Genomic DNA, 17224 nt, shown 5'->3' on the forward strand with positions numbered 1-17224 from the left:
TAGGGCGATATCAGGCGATAGAACTAAATCTAAGACCGTAAGAAAGCTTTAACTGAATACTCTCCCAGAGGTAAGGTTCACATCATATGGGTACCAGCCTACTCGGGAGTAGTCGGTAACGAAAGAGCGAATGTAATAGCTTTAAAGGGAAGAGAGCTCGAGGCAGTTAACCTGACAAACGCAAAACCATTCGACGCAACAAAAGCTGAACTAAAAATATGGGTGAGAGAATCCCATAAGGCCTCTTGGAATAATGAAACAGTGGGTAGAATCACGAAGATCCTATGGGGTGACCCTGATGAGAGCAAGGCGAAAAATCTCCTCAAAATGAACAAGTCTGAAGTTAGTATGATGGTACGTATTCTGAGTGGACACACAGGATTAGGAGCATATCTCTGCAAAATTGGACGTGCGGATTCGAATGTAGAGCATGTGGAGAGGACAGTGAAACTCAGGAGCACTTTCTTTGCCACTGCATTCGTCGAAGTTAGATCCAAATATCTTGGAAGTGATTTTATTCCGGAAATAATATTCCTGACTAACACTGATTGAAAGATTCTTAGGAATTACTTTCAGGAAACTGAGTTTCTGAACACTGAAAAATAATACATTCAGTTCCCTTTTTTTCATGATAAGGAGCTCACAACAGGCCCGATAGTGGCCTAGTTGTATTTCTTCGGATTTGATGTAGTATACATCTTCCTATCAACCTACCTATCTAGGTTGATAGGAGGATGTTACCACATCAAATCCGAAGAAATACACTTAGCAAAAAAGTTTTGCAGAATTTTACTGTTCTCTCTACATGCTCTACATTCGTCAGAATGTAGTCCTAGTTGATATAGGTTCTACACATAGGACTTACAGGCTTGTCTCACCCATATTTTTTCGTTCGTCAGGTTAACTACCTCGAGCTCCATTCCCTTTAAAACTATTACATTCGCTCTTTCGTTGTGGACTACTCCCGAGTGATCTGGTACCCACATGATTTAAACCTTACCTATGGGAGAGTAATCAGTTAGAGCTTTCCTACAATCCAATGCCGTTTTCGATTTAACTTTTCATCTGATATCGCTCTAATTGCTTTCTGGCTGTCGGTAAATATGGTAAGCCCTGTGAGCCCCATACTTCTTCTAATCCCATTTACGTATTCCGTTATTGCTCGGAAGCTAGTGTTGTAATTAGGTGAACTTGATATATAGAAAAAACTTTGGTGTCATCAGCGGAGAGTTGAGCCATTACATTACTCCATTATTGATCAGTCTAATATGCACTCAACATCAAAAGGCTTTCAAATTATCATTATCAAAATTAGCCCAAATATTTCGATTTAATTTGAAAGATAAAATTAAACTTACACTAAATCAATTCGAATGCCTAATTATACAAAAAACTAATCATTATATGAGCATTCACTAATTACTGTTGTAAATATTTAGCATTTTTATAGCAATTTAACTCAAACATAACAAACATAAACTCTACCATTATTTTTAGAAATAAAAACAAATTTAAGACAATGGAATTATTTAGTTATTTCCATCAAAATAACTGTCACTAATATTAAATCGATTGTAAAAAGTAATATTCGTAAAAACAACAAAATATGTCATTTTCGTATTTTTTTTATTATTACTTACAACAATATGTACTCGTATAATATTAACTTATTTTTATATTATACTTTTATTTCCTAAAGATTTTCTATCAATATACATATTAATGTTTCATGTCCTGTTTTTCTTTCCTACACTTGTTTCCTTTTTACAGGATCCACGTACCGAAGCATTACGAGAATATTCATACGGCATAATATTGCCCATCATTTGTGCGCTTGGCATCATTGGCAATGTACTCAATCTTATTGTATTGACAAGACGTAATATGCGTGGTACGGCTTATATTTATATGAGAGGTTAGTATTTTCAATCCTGGAGATATCTATATATATATTTGTATGTCTTTTTGTGGATGGTGTATATTTAATGTTACAAATGTCTCTTTTTTTTTGGGGAGAACACAAGTAGACAAATCATAAATTACTGAATGAATGAAAGCTGGTATTAAAGAAAGATTTGTTCCTTAAGTAAATAAAATGACAAAAGCTTGAATTTTTGGATATTTTTGTTATTTATTATTTTTGTACTTCTAAACAAGTTCTTAAGGATGTAAAATACAAATTTTGATAACATGTTTTTTATTTCTCATAATAATGACTGATTATGGTTGCTGTCACAGAATTAGGGAGACCAAGTGTAAGAAATTACTTACAGCTTTTACTGAAATTAATTATTTAGTTTCTTCAAGAAATGAGCAATTACATAAGGTTTAATATTACATTTGTTTTTAGTTAATGTGAACAAAAGACAACTGTCAAGTTAGAGATATAGATAAAAGTTGTTGTATTGAATAAGTTTTGCCATAAAATTTAACTTTAATCATAAAGAAATCTTAAGATATTGTTTTTTGTTGAGATTTTATAGAACCAGTAAAAACTTTGATTGTTGGATTTGGAACACATGTATTTCGTAATTAAAAGAACCCTTATTTTCGTTTTTTCCAAATATGGAATCCTTGAAGCAAATATTATATATAACTTCTAAAAGTAATAAAATTACAAACCAAATTATTGTTCATTAAATTTCTCGAATAGAATTGTCATATGATTAACGATCAATGAAAAGTTAACAAGAATGCAAAGATCCAGGTTTGCGAAAGCCTTTAATTTTGGCCGATTTGTTTAGATTCCACAATTTATAAGGAAAAGTTATATCGAAAACCCAATATATAATTTATTTATTAAATAAATTCTAAAAAGCAAAAACAACACTCTGGTCACACAATACATCCCAATGTCACATCTGTTAACGTTGATACAAATTTAAAATGCTTTTTCCGGAAAAATTCTATTAATACTCCTTCATTATTTAATCCCCCTGGAGAGAGATTTAACTTAAATTGAAGAGCCTGAAATGAACTCATCAACCTAATTACTTAAATCTCGAAATGGGGTCATGTTGTAGAATAAAACAAATGATATTAAAAACTTTTATAATTATAATAAACATACATGTGTTAATACGAAGCGTACGAGGAGCTAACAAATAAATTTACATATAAAAAGTTGTATAACAAATATTTATTACATTTATTTTAACAATTAACAAAATTGCTAAGCCCATAGCCCATCATAGACGTTGATTGCCATCAAGATTATGGTACGAAAAATAAAGTATCAAGTTACTTTTTGTACGCATACATGCAAAATTTTGTACTATTCTTCAAAGTGTGCGTGAGTAACACATTGAAAAAGCGGTTTTCCATACAAACATTTACGCACTTAGACAATTATCAACATAATCCACAGTCAGTCAATACAAACAGACTCAAGGGGATAAGTATATTAGGTTGCAGCAGACTTGTTTAGCGAAAAAGACCTGAATTAACCAGCATGCCAAAATTAATCTTCCACGCATGATTTGTTTAAAATTGTAAGAAATCCAAACCTTATGAATTAAACTTCCACCGAAGACTAGTAATATGATCTCTTAAAGAACGAACTACTGTCCTTGGTTGTAATCAGTTCAATTCAAACATTAACCGAAAAATTTGACAGAAATATAGTGGTTTAGATTACGGATAAGACATGCACTCCTACCGAATGTTGCTTCAAGGAAAGGTCTTGAGGATACGGAAGAAAAAGCATATATTAGTGTAAAAAGTCCCCTAACTGGAAGACAATATCTGGAAGATAGATAAGGAGTCTGATTACAAGAAAGATATCGTGTCCTAAGAACTGGAAAAAAATTATTAGACATATTTGAGACATTATAAAAGCGGGAAGACACCTTCATTTAGAAAATTAGTTACATAACTAACTAACTAACTAACTAACTAACTAACTAACTAACTAACTAACTAACTAACTAACTAACTAACTAACTAACTAACTAACTAACTAACTAACTAACTAACTAACTAACTAACTAACTAACTAACTAACTAACTAACTAACTAACTAACTAACTAACTAACTAACTAACTAACTAACTAACTAACTAACTAACTAACTAACTAACTAACTAACTAACTAACTAACTAACTAACTAACTAACTAACTAACTAACTAACTAACTAACTAACTAACTAACTAACTAACTAACTAACTAACTAACTAACTAACTAACTAACTAACTAACTAACTAACTAACTAACTAACTAACTAACTAACTAACTACTAACTAACTAACTAACTAACTAACTAACTAACTAACTAACTAACTAACTAACTAACTAACTAACTAACTAACTAACTAACTAACTAACTAACTAACTAACTAACTAACTAACTAACTAACTAACTAACTAACTAACTAACTAACTAACTAACTAACTAACTAACTAACTAACTAACTAACTAACTAACTAACTAACTAACTAACTAACTAACTAACTAACTAACTAACTAACTAACTAACTAACTAACTAACTAACTAACTAACTAACTAAACTAACTAACTAACTAACTAACTAACTAACTAACTAACTAACTAACTAACTAACTAACTAACTAACTAACTAACTAACTAACTAACTAACTAACTAACTAACTAACTAACTAACTAACTAACTAACTAACTAACTAACTAACTAACTAACTAACTAACTAACTAACTAACTAGCTAGCTAGCTAACTAACTAACAAACTAACTAACTAACTAACTAACTAACTAACTAACTAACTAACTAACTAACTGACTGACAAACAAACGTTTTCCAACACTTTTTGCAAGAATTACGGTCAAATATCACTAAAAATTTTTGGACCAGTCTATTATTAAACTTATATACAGGAGTATCTATGTATATTATAAGCTTTATTGTGAATAATGTATTTATGTCATTGTGTATGAATATACTTGTGTATATGAAACTCATATGCACACAAAACTCAAGTATGTAAAGTCTATGAAAGTGTATATATAGTCTGTATGTGTAAATAAGTATGAATTTTGCCTTATGTATTTAATACAAACACGTGTAGGGATCAAGTCAATGACTTCATAATTGTTGTGCCAAAACTTATTCGTCATCTATTGTTTTTCGAAAATTTTCTTTATCTTTTTTTAATAACCTCTAGCAAAGGAATGAAGCAGTATATTAAAATGATCATAAGGTTTGCATCATGAACAATTTACATTTGAATAAAATTTCTTCTAATTATAATATCTTCTATAAAGGACTTAGTAAGTACTATTGCTGACTCTCTCGCTTACAGAACTCATGTTTTTTTGGTTAGACCATTTATTACAATTTTGTATTAAAAACCACTTTTTTTCTTAACATGTTATCGAAAATTCAAAATGTCTGTTACATACAGAATACCGAATGTAGCTCATGAAATTGCTTATTCATATAATTCAATATTTCTTGTGACGCGTCAGAAATTATGTTGATTTTCAATTTTGTTATCATAACATTACGGTTGCATGATTTATAAATGATGTTTTAGGCAGTTACAATAAAGAATTTATTCAGCAAATAGTAAGTAAAAAATAAATATAAAAAAATTAATATTTCCAGCAAACAATAAACATAAAATAAAAGAAATGTATATAAAATATTTAATAAATTTGATTTAAATGCTAATTTTTCTTTATTTCTTAAATAAATATTAAATAAAATGAATTCATTCCTTTCTTTAGTTTTATAAAGCAAGTCAAGTTAAGTGTTCCTTTAAGGCAATAATTTTTATGCTAATAATAATGACAATGTAGATTTTTATTGTGACTTAAGGCAAAAAAACACATCATTTAGAATTTCTTCGAACATTCGCACCAAACACATACCGGAAATATAAGAAAAACTTTTGTAAATTTATTAACAAACATATTGATGTGCTTTTCTAAGCAGCTGAATTGATGTTTGTTTTTTTGTTTAAGCCTTAGAAAGAATGACAAAACAAAAACTTGAGCATAAATTTAACAAAACTTTTCTTTATTATTTAATTGGAAATTTATGACTTTGATTGAACTAAGAGACATATACATATTTCACAGATTTTTTGTCATGCTATAAAAATCGAAGCTAATAATGAAATTAAATTTCTTAATAATCTTAAAAAAACAAAAATTCTTTCACATTGAGGGTTATTTTGATTTTTGTACATTTTTTACTTCATTATAACTTTTAAAAAGGGTTTTAACTGACAGTAGCAGTATATGGAAAAATAACACAGCATTCATTAAATGTAATAAAATGTCATAATAAATTATTGGGCAAAAAGCAACACAACAACAAACTGAAAACAGTTTTAATGAAATGTACAAAGTACAGTGGAACAGATGAACAGAATGTTAACAAATATGTTATTTTTAACATAATTGCTATAACTTCGTAAAACGTTCTATTTGGCAAAGAAAGATTGCTGAAAGAATGTTAATTTCACCACAATAAAAAATTGTTCCTTTTTATTTCCCCAAAATTTTAATTAAAAAATATTAATTTTTCTACTACAACACTTTCAATCAAACACACACACTTCCATTTACTTTAATTTAATAATAACAAAAACACCAATATTTAATTTTCAAAATTAAAGAACTTACAAAATAAACAATTTACAAAAACAACATTTACACGCAAGTGTTTTTATACCCTACACCATTATAGTGGAGAGGGTATTATGCGCTTGTGCTGTGTTTGTACCACCCAAAAATATTAGTACTACACCCAGCTTAAAGTATACCAATCGGCTCAGAATCAGTTTAAAAGTCGATTAAGTCCATCCGTCTGTCCGTCTGTCTGTCTGTCTGTGTGTCCATGTAAACTTTGTGCGCACGCTACAGGTCGCAATTTTCAAGATAATTTGATGAAATTTTGCAAATACTTTTCTTCTTACCCAAGGACGAAGTCTATTGAAAATAGTTGAAATCGGTCTATTATTTCGCATAGCCCCCCATAAAACCGTACCCCCGAATAGGGCTTTTCTATAGAAGGAAATTTTTCGAAAATTGTTTATAGAAGGAAATTTATCGAAAATTTTCTATAGAAGGAAATTTATCGAAAATTTTCTATAGAAGGAAATTTATCGAAAATTTTCTATAGAAGGAAATTTATCGAAAATTTTCTATAGAAGGAAATTTATCGAAAATTTTCTATAGAAAGAAAATTTATCGAAAATTTTCTATAGAAGAAAATTTTATCTTATAATAAAGTTTAATATTGTACAATCTCTACAAATAACAAATTGTTAAAATATTTTGGAATTAAGTACATTTTTAACATACTTACTGGTGTAGGTTATCATATGGTCGGACATGCCCGACTATATATTCATACTTGTTTTACACTTCTTTGCATTTGTTGTTGTTGCATTACAAACGCTTATGTATTCCTCCTTAATGTAATTATTATTAACAATTCCCAGTAGTTCGGGGAAACAACTCCAAAGTATCTTCTTAAACTGCTAGAAGGAAGTCAACAGTAACTCCATAGATTAGAATGACACAGTAAGAAAGCTAATCCAAAAGAGTTAATACATGACAATTAAACGTTACGCATAAGATTTGTTTAAGTGTCTACTTTCTTGATTATTTGGGGACTGTAAAGCGATGACTGTCACTGTTCTCGCTTTCAAAAGGGACACTAAGGGACGACTATCTTAGCTTTCGTTTACATAGAATAGATGATAAAAAAGTTGTGGAAGTAGAAATGAATGACACTTTCGGATGCACTGACTCTTTGCCGAACTGTTGGTTTACATATTAAAATAATAAACACAACAATATTAACAATCTAATACAATTTTAAAATACTTATTTTCTTACTGCAAATGTATTTAATTTGTAATAAATTATATATGTATAAATGTTATTAGAAACACTTGCACGTCTTTTACACACTTATTTCATTGCACTCTCGCCATATTTATATTTATTTACATATATTTAATAATTTTATTACAAAATTATTTTCAAACGCGACCAGACGACTTTAATAGTTGATGCGAAACTAATGAAAGTAGAAAAAATGCAATTCAATTAAAGTTCAACTATTTTGTTTGTGGGTGAGAGAGTAAAGAGGGTTAATTCTTGAAAACTTATGCAAATGTGTACTCAATATTAAAATTAATAATAACGAAAAGTACATAATCCACATATGACGTCATAATGTTTTCTCATTATAAAGTTAATGATATGAGATCAGAAATGAGAGATGCATATCGAAGCATAATATGATCGAACAAATATAGATTTATGCAACTAAATGGATATATAATTGATATGGTATTGTTGTTGATTAGATGATAAAAATTATCACGAATACAATTTTGATAAAATTTATCGAAAATTTTCTATAAAAGGAAAATATATCGAAAATCTTCTATAAAAATTAAATTTGTCGAAATAATAGATGAAAATTTATCGAAAATTTTCTATAAAAAGAAAATTTATCGAAAATTTTCTATAAAAAGAAAATTTATCGAAAATTTTCTATAAAAAGAAAATTTATCGAAAATTTTCTATAAAAAGAAAATTTATCGAAAATTTTCTATAAAAAGAAAATTTATCGAAAATTTTCTATAAAAAGAAAATTTATCGAAAATTTTCTATAAAAAGAAAATTTATTGAAAATTTTCTATAAAAAGAAAATTTATCGAAAATTTTCTATAAAAAGAAAATTTATCGAAAATTTTCTATAAAAAGAAAATTTATCGAAAATTTTCTATAAAAAGAAAATTTATCGAAAATTTTCTATAAAAAGAAAATTTATCGAAAATTTTCTATAAAAAGAAAATTTATCGAAAATTTTCTATAAAAAGAAAATTTATCGAAAATTTTCTATAAAAAGAAAATTTATCGAAAATTTTCTATAAAAAGAAAATTTATCGAAAATTTTCTATAAAAAGAAAATTTAACGAAAATTTTCTATAAAAAATTTTCTATAGAAGAAATTTCAGCGAAAATTTTCTATAGAAGAAAATTGGAAATTTATCAAAAATTTTCTATAGAAGGAAATTTATCAAAAATTTTCTATAGAAGGAAATTTATCAAAAATTTTCTATGGAAGGAAATTTATCGAAAATTTTCTATAGAAGGAAATTTATCGAAAATTTTCTATAGAAGGAAATTTATCGAAAATTTTCTATAGAAGGAAATTTAACGAAAATTTTCTATAGAAGGAAATTTATCAAAAATTTTCTATAGAAGGAAATTTATCGAAAATTTTCTATTGAAGGAAATTTATCGAAAATTTTCTATTGAAGGAAATTTATCGAAAATTTTCTATTGAAGAAAATTTATCGGAAATTTTCTATAGAGGAAAATTTATTGAAAATTTTCTGTAGAAGGAAATTTATTTTTCTTTATAAATTTTTACTTTTGTGTTTCCTTTGATTAAATCAGATTATTTGTCTAAAGATCTAAAAATACTCCAATGAAAACTATATATCCTGTTCTATAGGTACGCAGCAAAAAAAAAGAACTTCCAAAGAAGCGAAAAATAAGTAGAATTTTCTCCATGGAAGTACTGAAAAAGACCAAAAGAAGTGATAATTTTAAAACATGCTTGTCATAGGAGGGATGTCATTTTTATTTGATTCCAAATTCACTACTTCTGAAGCCATTCTCAAGTAATTCTAATGGTCTTTTTTGGAAGTGAAATTTGGTATTATAGAATACAACTAATTTGGCTTAAATAATATTAACATTAATTAGGGTAATAGACACACTTAATACAAAATATCTTCATCATTGAAAAAAAAGAATTATTTTCGCTTCTTCGAAAGTCTTTAAACATCACTTTCTCAGAAGGTAAAAAAAATTAAATTAGTGCTTCTTTTGAAGTGGTGATAAATGTTATTCTTTTGGAAGTACTTTGTTTTTTTTTCTGATGGGTAAAAAAACCCACTGTAACAAAATTTTTTTTTATTACATTTTAAATATTACATTGTTTACTATAGACAAAATAAGTTTATCATGCACCTATTTTTTCATATCTAACACGTGTACATGTTGCTCCATTCTGGTCTGTGTGTTTTCTGCCATTTCATTATAAAATTTTACTTTGGTATTTGGTTTTTTAAATGTTTCCTTTTTTTCGCTCATGAAATCATGCTTTCCTCCATGAAGGACATGAAAGTTGGTTAGGTGCTGATGGAAATGTTGTAGGTGTTGACTGGTGGCAAATGAAAATACATATTTCTCTATATGCCCCCGTACAAATATACTTTGATGTTTCTTTACTTTTTTTGTTATTATTGTATGTTGGTTACTCAGTTGCTTCCTTTTACCGTTACTTTTTAAAATTTTTTTATGGTTTAACGTAAAATTTCAATTGCTTACGGAATCGATGGTTTGTTGTTTGCCCGTTTGTTCGTCTCTTTATATAGAAATGAAGCTGCGGATTTTTTAGTTCAAAATATTTTACATTGATAAATTTTTTGTTCCTCTACGTTTTTTGTTGACTGGCGGGAAATTTTAAATGTGTTATTACTGGCGACGTGGTTGCTGCTGCTAGTGGCTCGCTATTTGTCTGCTGTTGTCTATACAGAATTTTACTTATTTTTGTGAATACTTTTTTTGTTTGGTATGCAGATAATAAACTTTATTATGCTGATTTTTTTTTTGTATTTATTTAACGTAAAAGTAGATTTTCCAACTAATGTATCCTTGAGTCAATAAATTTCATTTAAACTTTTAGGTTAGTGATAATATTTAAAGGTTCTGTATAATATTTCTGAACAGATTGTCATAAGGATCATTTTGTCCGGACAAGACCATATTTTTCTATACAAAAGTTATCCAGACTAGATCACTAGACTAGACGAACCTTTTCTATAGAAATGTTGTCTAGACTAGACGAACCTTTTCTATAGACATGTTGTCTAGACTAGAGGAACCTTTTCTAGACAACTTTTTTATAGAAAAGGTTCGTCTAGTCTACACAAACTTTTTCTATAGAAAAGTTCTCTAGACTAGACGAACTTTTTCTGTAGAAAAGTTGTCTAGACTAGACTAACTTTTTCTATAGAAGAGTTGTCTAGACTAGACGAACTTTTTCTATAGAAAAGTTGTCTAGACTAGAAGAACTTTTTCTATAGAAAAGATGTCTAGATTAGACAAACTTTTTCTATAGAAAAGTTGTCTAGACTAGACAAACTTTTTCTATAGAAAAGTTTTCTAGATTAAACAAACTTTTTCTGTAGAAAAGTTGTGTAGACTAGACACACTTTTTCTATGGAAAAGTTGTCTAGACTAGACACACTTTTTCTATGGAAAAGTTGTCTAGACTAGACACACTTTTTCTATGGAAAAGTTGTCTAGACTACACACACTTTTTCTATGGAAAAGTTGTCTAGACTAGACAAACTTTTTCTATAGAAAAGTTGTCTAGACTAGACAAACTTTTTCTATAGAAAAGTTGTCTAGACTAGACAAACTTTTTCTATAGAAAAGTTGTCTAGACTAGACTAGCTTTTTCTATAGAAAAGTTGTCTAGACTAGACAAACTTTTTCTATAGAAAAGTTGTCTTGACTAGGCAAACTTTTTCTATAGAAAAGTTGTCTAGACTAGGCAAACTTTTTCTATAGAAAAGTTGTCTAGACTAGACAAACTTTTTCTATAGAAAAGTTGTCTAGACTAGACAAACTTTTTCTATAGAAAAGTTGTCTAGACTAGACAAACTTTTTCTATAGAAAAGTTGTCTAGACTAGACAAACTTTTTCTATAGAAAAGTTGTCTAGACTAAAATTACTTTTTCTATAGAAAAGTTGTCTAGACTAGACAAAATTTTCCTAGAGAAAAGTTATCTAGACTAGACAAACCTGTTCTACAGAAAATTCTCTAGGAACTAGCTAAGCCTTAACTCATTGCTTTTGGCCCCTGTTGAGGATAAGTAACGACCATTTTTTACCATATTAAAAATATACAGCAAATTCATTTACTTTACTATAAATTAGTGATGACAGCATTTAATAAGATTTTTTTTCGAAATCCATTAAAAAGCTTTGAATATCAGGCTGACCGATCAAAAGTTTTTAAAGCTTTATTTTGTTCAGTTGTGGGGTAATTAAATTAAAAGATTTCCATTAGTTTAATGCTTAAAACATTAAACGGCTATTTAGGGCAAATTTGCTTAAATGAAACATCTTCAATTTAATATCCTTTAAATGGTGTTATTGATTTTCAGTAACAATTTAGTGTATTTGTTTAACATTTAATTTGATTAAGCAGTTTTTCTTTCTGGTTTTCAATGGAATTGTTTATTTGATTTGCTTAGTTTCTTAAGAAAATATTTGTTATATTAGAATAAAGTGTTTTTGTTAAGTAAATTTTGTTAAAGCCTTAATTCGACGAATTTTTTGTTTATTATCTAAATACATAACAGCCATTAGGCATGTGTCTTTAATAAAAAAATATATTTAATTTGTTTTATTGTCAGTATTATTAACTATTTGTGTTCTTAGAGGCTATAATAAAAGAAAACAGAGACGTGCTTTTTATGGGTTACTTAAAGCTTTTTTTCAAACTAATGCGCAAAATAAAAATTTCTTTTATAAATCTGTTAAATTTCAAAATAATTTCTAGAAAACCACTTGTTATCGCCTTTTTGTTGCTTAAATAAATTAATGATTTATAGCAAAATTTCGGTAATGTTTCAATAATAAACATGTCCCCTTTATTTAGAGACGCTGTTATTAAATAAATCAAAATTAAGTGTTAATAAAAAGACATGGTCATGTTGTTATGACACTTTTCTTGTTTTTATTTTCCTCATTCCTTTATTGGTCTTTATAGGTCTACAATATTGAATGGAAACATTTTCTATGAAAAACATAAATTAAACAAAAATAATAATAATAAAAAACAGAAACTTTTTTTTGAGAATTCAGTGTTTAAACCCCATTGTAAATATTAAAATACATATATTTATACCCTACACCACCATAGTGGGGAGGGTATTATACGTTTGTGCTGATGTTTGTAACGCACAAAAATATTGGTCCTACACCCATCTTAAATTATACCAATCGACTCAGAATTACTTTCTGAGTCGAAACTTAGTTCTATATACGTCTTAATAATACTACCGATTTTCGTAATTATTGAGCTTTATTTGACCCTAGCCCTCATACAAAGACCCCTTCAGAAAATGACTTGAAGGTCAATAATTCACTAATAAACACTAGTATCACGATGAAATCCAGCATACATAACTATGTGTAAACGTACCAAAATTTATAAGGATAGGCCCATATTTACCCTTGCCCCCATATAACCCCTCTTTCAGAAAATCACTTTTTTCATCAAATTGTTAAAATACGTTGGAATAAAGTTAAACAACTTAAATGCTTTGTTATTAAAAATAATCCACATTTTTAACATACTCAGTGGTGTAGGGTATCATATGGTCGGCCATGCCCGACTATACTTTCCTACTTGTTTTGCAATACGTATTAACAATGTGTGTTGTTCTTAAAATTCTAGGAAGTGAAGTGTTGTTAATAGAAGAAATTTCTTTGCAACAAATCAAATTTAATTTTTGTTTTTTTCGATCCTTTTTGAAAATAAGTATGTTTTCTAAGTTTATTTTTCCTTTACTGCATATACATACTAATATTGTAAATATTGTATTTTTATAAACACATTAAAAAATGTCTTTGAGTTTTCTTCATATACTGTAAGACTTCATGGCTGGTAAGGATGTTAAGCAATATTTACGTTTTAAAAGGATGCCCAAGTAACATGCGTTTATGTAAATACACACCCACATCCTTGTAAAGGACAAATATTTAAAATTGATAATAACATTTTATTTATCATGAGAAGGATGTTGTTATTGTTGATGCTGTAAAAGTTAATTTTTTTTGCTAAACATTTCCTCTTAAATTTAATATTTTAAAATAATTGTTATCGTTTAAGTTTTTAATGGCATTTTCTTCTACAGAAACACATTTGTTTATACATTCAATACATTTGTAAATATTATTATAGAAACAGTCCATCAATACTGATATCAATGACATTTGTTTAAAAAAAGAACTTAATTTGAGATATGTTATTATTGTAGTTTTTAAATAAATATGATACTAGTTACTATAGTTTTTTTATTACACATATAGAGTGTGTACACGAAGGATAATTATGTACATGCCCTAACCCCAAAATATCCGACTTCTAAGTTTGATTTGGGAAATTTTTAATAAATATTTTTAAAATCAATTCAAAAATTGTTATAAAACAAGTAAGAGTTCTATATTCGGCTATGTCGAATATATGTTGAAAAACCCGTCTACGCGAATTTTATTACAAAAAATAAAAAAATAACAGTTGTAAAAAAAAGTAACAGAAAGTCCTCTTTAATAGATTTATAATCAGATTGTTGCGTTTGTGCAAATTGCCAAAAATAACGGTCATTTTTGAAAAACGAAAGGGTAAAAAAGTTCCAATTTTATATGTTCTTACTTACTGTGGGCTCTATATGCTTTTGTGTTTCTAAATAGGTTCAATATTATAGATAATTCAAAAAGTACCTTCTATCTTCCGGTAACGGTGACAGACAAAGTTAAGTACTTAGGTGTAATCCTTGACCGGAAATTAAAATGGAGACACCACATAGAGAATAGGATCAACAAGGCACATCGGTGCTGGGTGATATGTAGGAGAACTATAGGCATGAAATGGGGTCTTATAAAAGTGCAATTAGACCTAGCTTATGCTTCAATGATCTGGTGGACTCCTTTGGACAAAAAGTGTAATACCAAATTATTACAGGGCGTTCAGCGTACATGATGCTTGGGTATAAGCGGTGCCATGTGTATTACTTCAACCAAAGCTCTGGAAACGTTGCTAGATATTCCATCCATTAAAACATATTTAATATATGAGGCGACGCTTACAGCCGAACGGCTCTTTACTTTAGGGGAACTGGCCAAAAGCGGTTATATGACACGTCATCAATGTATACTGGAGACATTGGAAGGTTATACACAATCATCGGACGTGCCTGATCGCATACCAGACACAAAATATGTCGGAAACTTTGAAACGCTGATCCCTGATAGAATTTCTTGGTCAATCGGAAAACTAGAGCAAATACCATTTCGAGTCCGTTGCTATCAGTGGGCTTGATAACACAAGCTTCCAGGCAGAAGTACGGGCAATAACGGAATGCGTAAATTGGATTAAAATAAATATGGCGCCCACAGCGCTTAATATATTTACCGATAGCCATAAGGCAATTAGGGCGATATCAGGCGATAGAACAAAATCTAAGACCGTATTGGATTGTTAGAAAGCTTTAACTGAACACTCTCCCAGAGGTAAGGTTTACATTATAAATGTACCAGGCCACTCGGGAGTAGTCGGCAACGAAAGGGCGAATGTAATAGCTTTAAAGAGAAAGGAGCTCGTGGTAGTTAACCTGACAAACGCGAAACCATACGACACAACAAATGCTGAATTAAAAATATGGGTGAAAGGATTTCATAAGGCCTCTTGGAATAATGAAACGTTGGGTAGAACCACAAAGATCATATGGGGTGACCATGATGAGAACATGACGAGAAATCTCCTCAAATTGAGCGAGTCTGAAGTTAGTATGATGGTACGTATTCTGAGTGGACACACAGGATTACGAGCACATCTATACAAAATTGGACGTGCGGATTCAGACGAATGTAGAGCATGTGGAGAGTACAGTGAAACTTTGGATCACTTTCTTTGTCACTATCAGCCATTCGTCGAAGTTAGATCTTAGTATCTTGGAAGTGATGTTATTCCGGAAATAACATTCCTTAGTAACACTGATTGGAAAATTCTTAGGAATTACGTCCAGGAAACTGAGATTCTGAACATTGGAAAATAATATACTCAGTGAGCATTTTTATACCCCACACCATTTTCGTGGGGAGGGTATATTGGGTTTGTGCTTATGTTTGTAACGCACAATAATATTGTCCTATACCCACCTTAAAATATACCAATGAAATTTGGCACATAATCTTCTATGGTACCGGAGACGAAGCCTATTGACAATGGTTAACATCGGTCCATTTAAGTTCATAATTATGTTTAATATACTCCTATCTCAACAAAAAGTTGTAAAACCAAGTTCTATACTAGCCTTAATGACCCACATGAATTTTATAATTATAGGGCCTCATTTGACCCTAGCCCCTATAAAAAGTCCCCTTCAAAATTTGACATAAATGTCCACAATTTTATTCAACAATAAATGGCTTAAGTATATCTGAGACAAGGTACAATTCAACTTAAATGCTTTATTATGAAAACTAAATCACATTTTATTTTTGTAACAGGTATAGGGTATTATATGGTCGGCCTCGTCCGACTATAATTTCTTACTTGTTTTTTCATGAATACAACAGGCCCGATAGTGGCCTTGGTGTATTTCTTCAAATTTGACGTACTTTACATCCTTCTATCAACCTAACCTAACCTATTCCCGGACGCATGTCTGATAAATTATTTAAGATTCGGATCTCGCAGATATCTGAGGTGTTCTGAGATAGACGGACATGGCTAAAATCAACTCCGCTATCTATACTGATCCAGAATACACACTATCGAGGGTCGGAAAAGTATATTATAGAAGATACAAACGGAATGACAAACCCTTCTCAGAAAGATGAAGGTTATTAATATTAATACTAAATAAATTATTTTTGGTACTTTCTTTACAACTGTAATTTTATGTGTATGTGTTTTCATGGTGATATTTGGTCAGTATAATAAATTGTCAATATTGTTTTAACTTCTATTTATGAGCATATTTGCAAATAAATATTTATTGGAGTAATTTTTTACTAAATACATCGATATAACTATAGTAATTTATAATTATTACCAGCAAAACCAATATATGCAAATCCTTGGACAAAAACAATATTAAAATAGTTAAGCTTATCTCTAAGTTAAAAATAAAATATTAATTAAAAATCTAAACTTTTAAGGTTTTAAACATTTTTGGAGTTTATGGTTTAATTGATGTTTTCATCTAAAGTTCTATTTTTAATACAAAACTAAAACTTATCTAAATCTTACTTAAAGGCATTTGAAATTCCCTGAATTATGTATTAACACAGCTTCCTGTAAAAACTGTCTTAGACCACTATGAAACCAAAGCCTACAAATACTAATAGATTGTAAAGTTGTGTGGTTTCACCCCCTTACAACTTTTCATTAAATGTTTTGTTTT

At 29.1% G+C, this 17224-nt stretch overlaps 1 protein-coding gene across 6 annotated transcripts in view; it reads left to right on the forward strand.

The window, feature by feature from the left end:
- The window catches only part of LOC119600576 (probable G-protein coupled receptor B0563.6), a 67296-nt gene that overhangs the window by 41114 nt on the left and 8958 nt on the right, over nt 1-17224 (forward strand). For all 6 annotated transcript variants that reach the window (XM_037950897.1, XM_037950899.1, XM_037950895.1 and 3 more), the window contains one exon: nt 1771-1915. In XM_037950897.1, the coding sequence (XP_037806825.1) occupies nt 1771-1915 (145 nt within the window). The remainder of the gene's footprint in view (nt 1-1770; nt 1916-17224) is intronic.

Source organism: Lucilia sericata, unplaced genomic scaffold (assembly GCF_015586225.1).
Source record: "Lucilia sericata isolate MDLA Ls3-8-SP2 unplaced genomic scaffold, ASM1558622v1 Contig000117F_arrow, whole genome shotgun sequence".
Lineage (NCBI taxonomy): Eukaryota > Metazoa > Arthropoda > Insecta > Diptera > Calliphoridae > Lucilia > Lucilia sericata.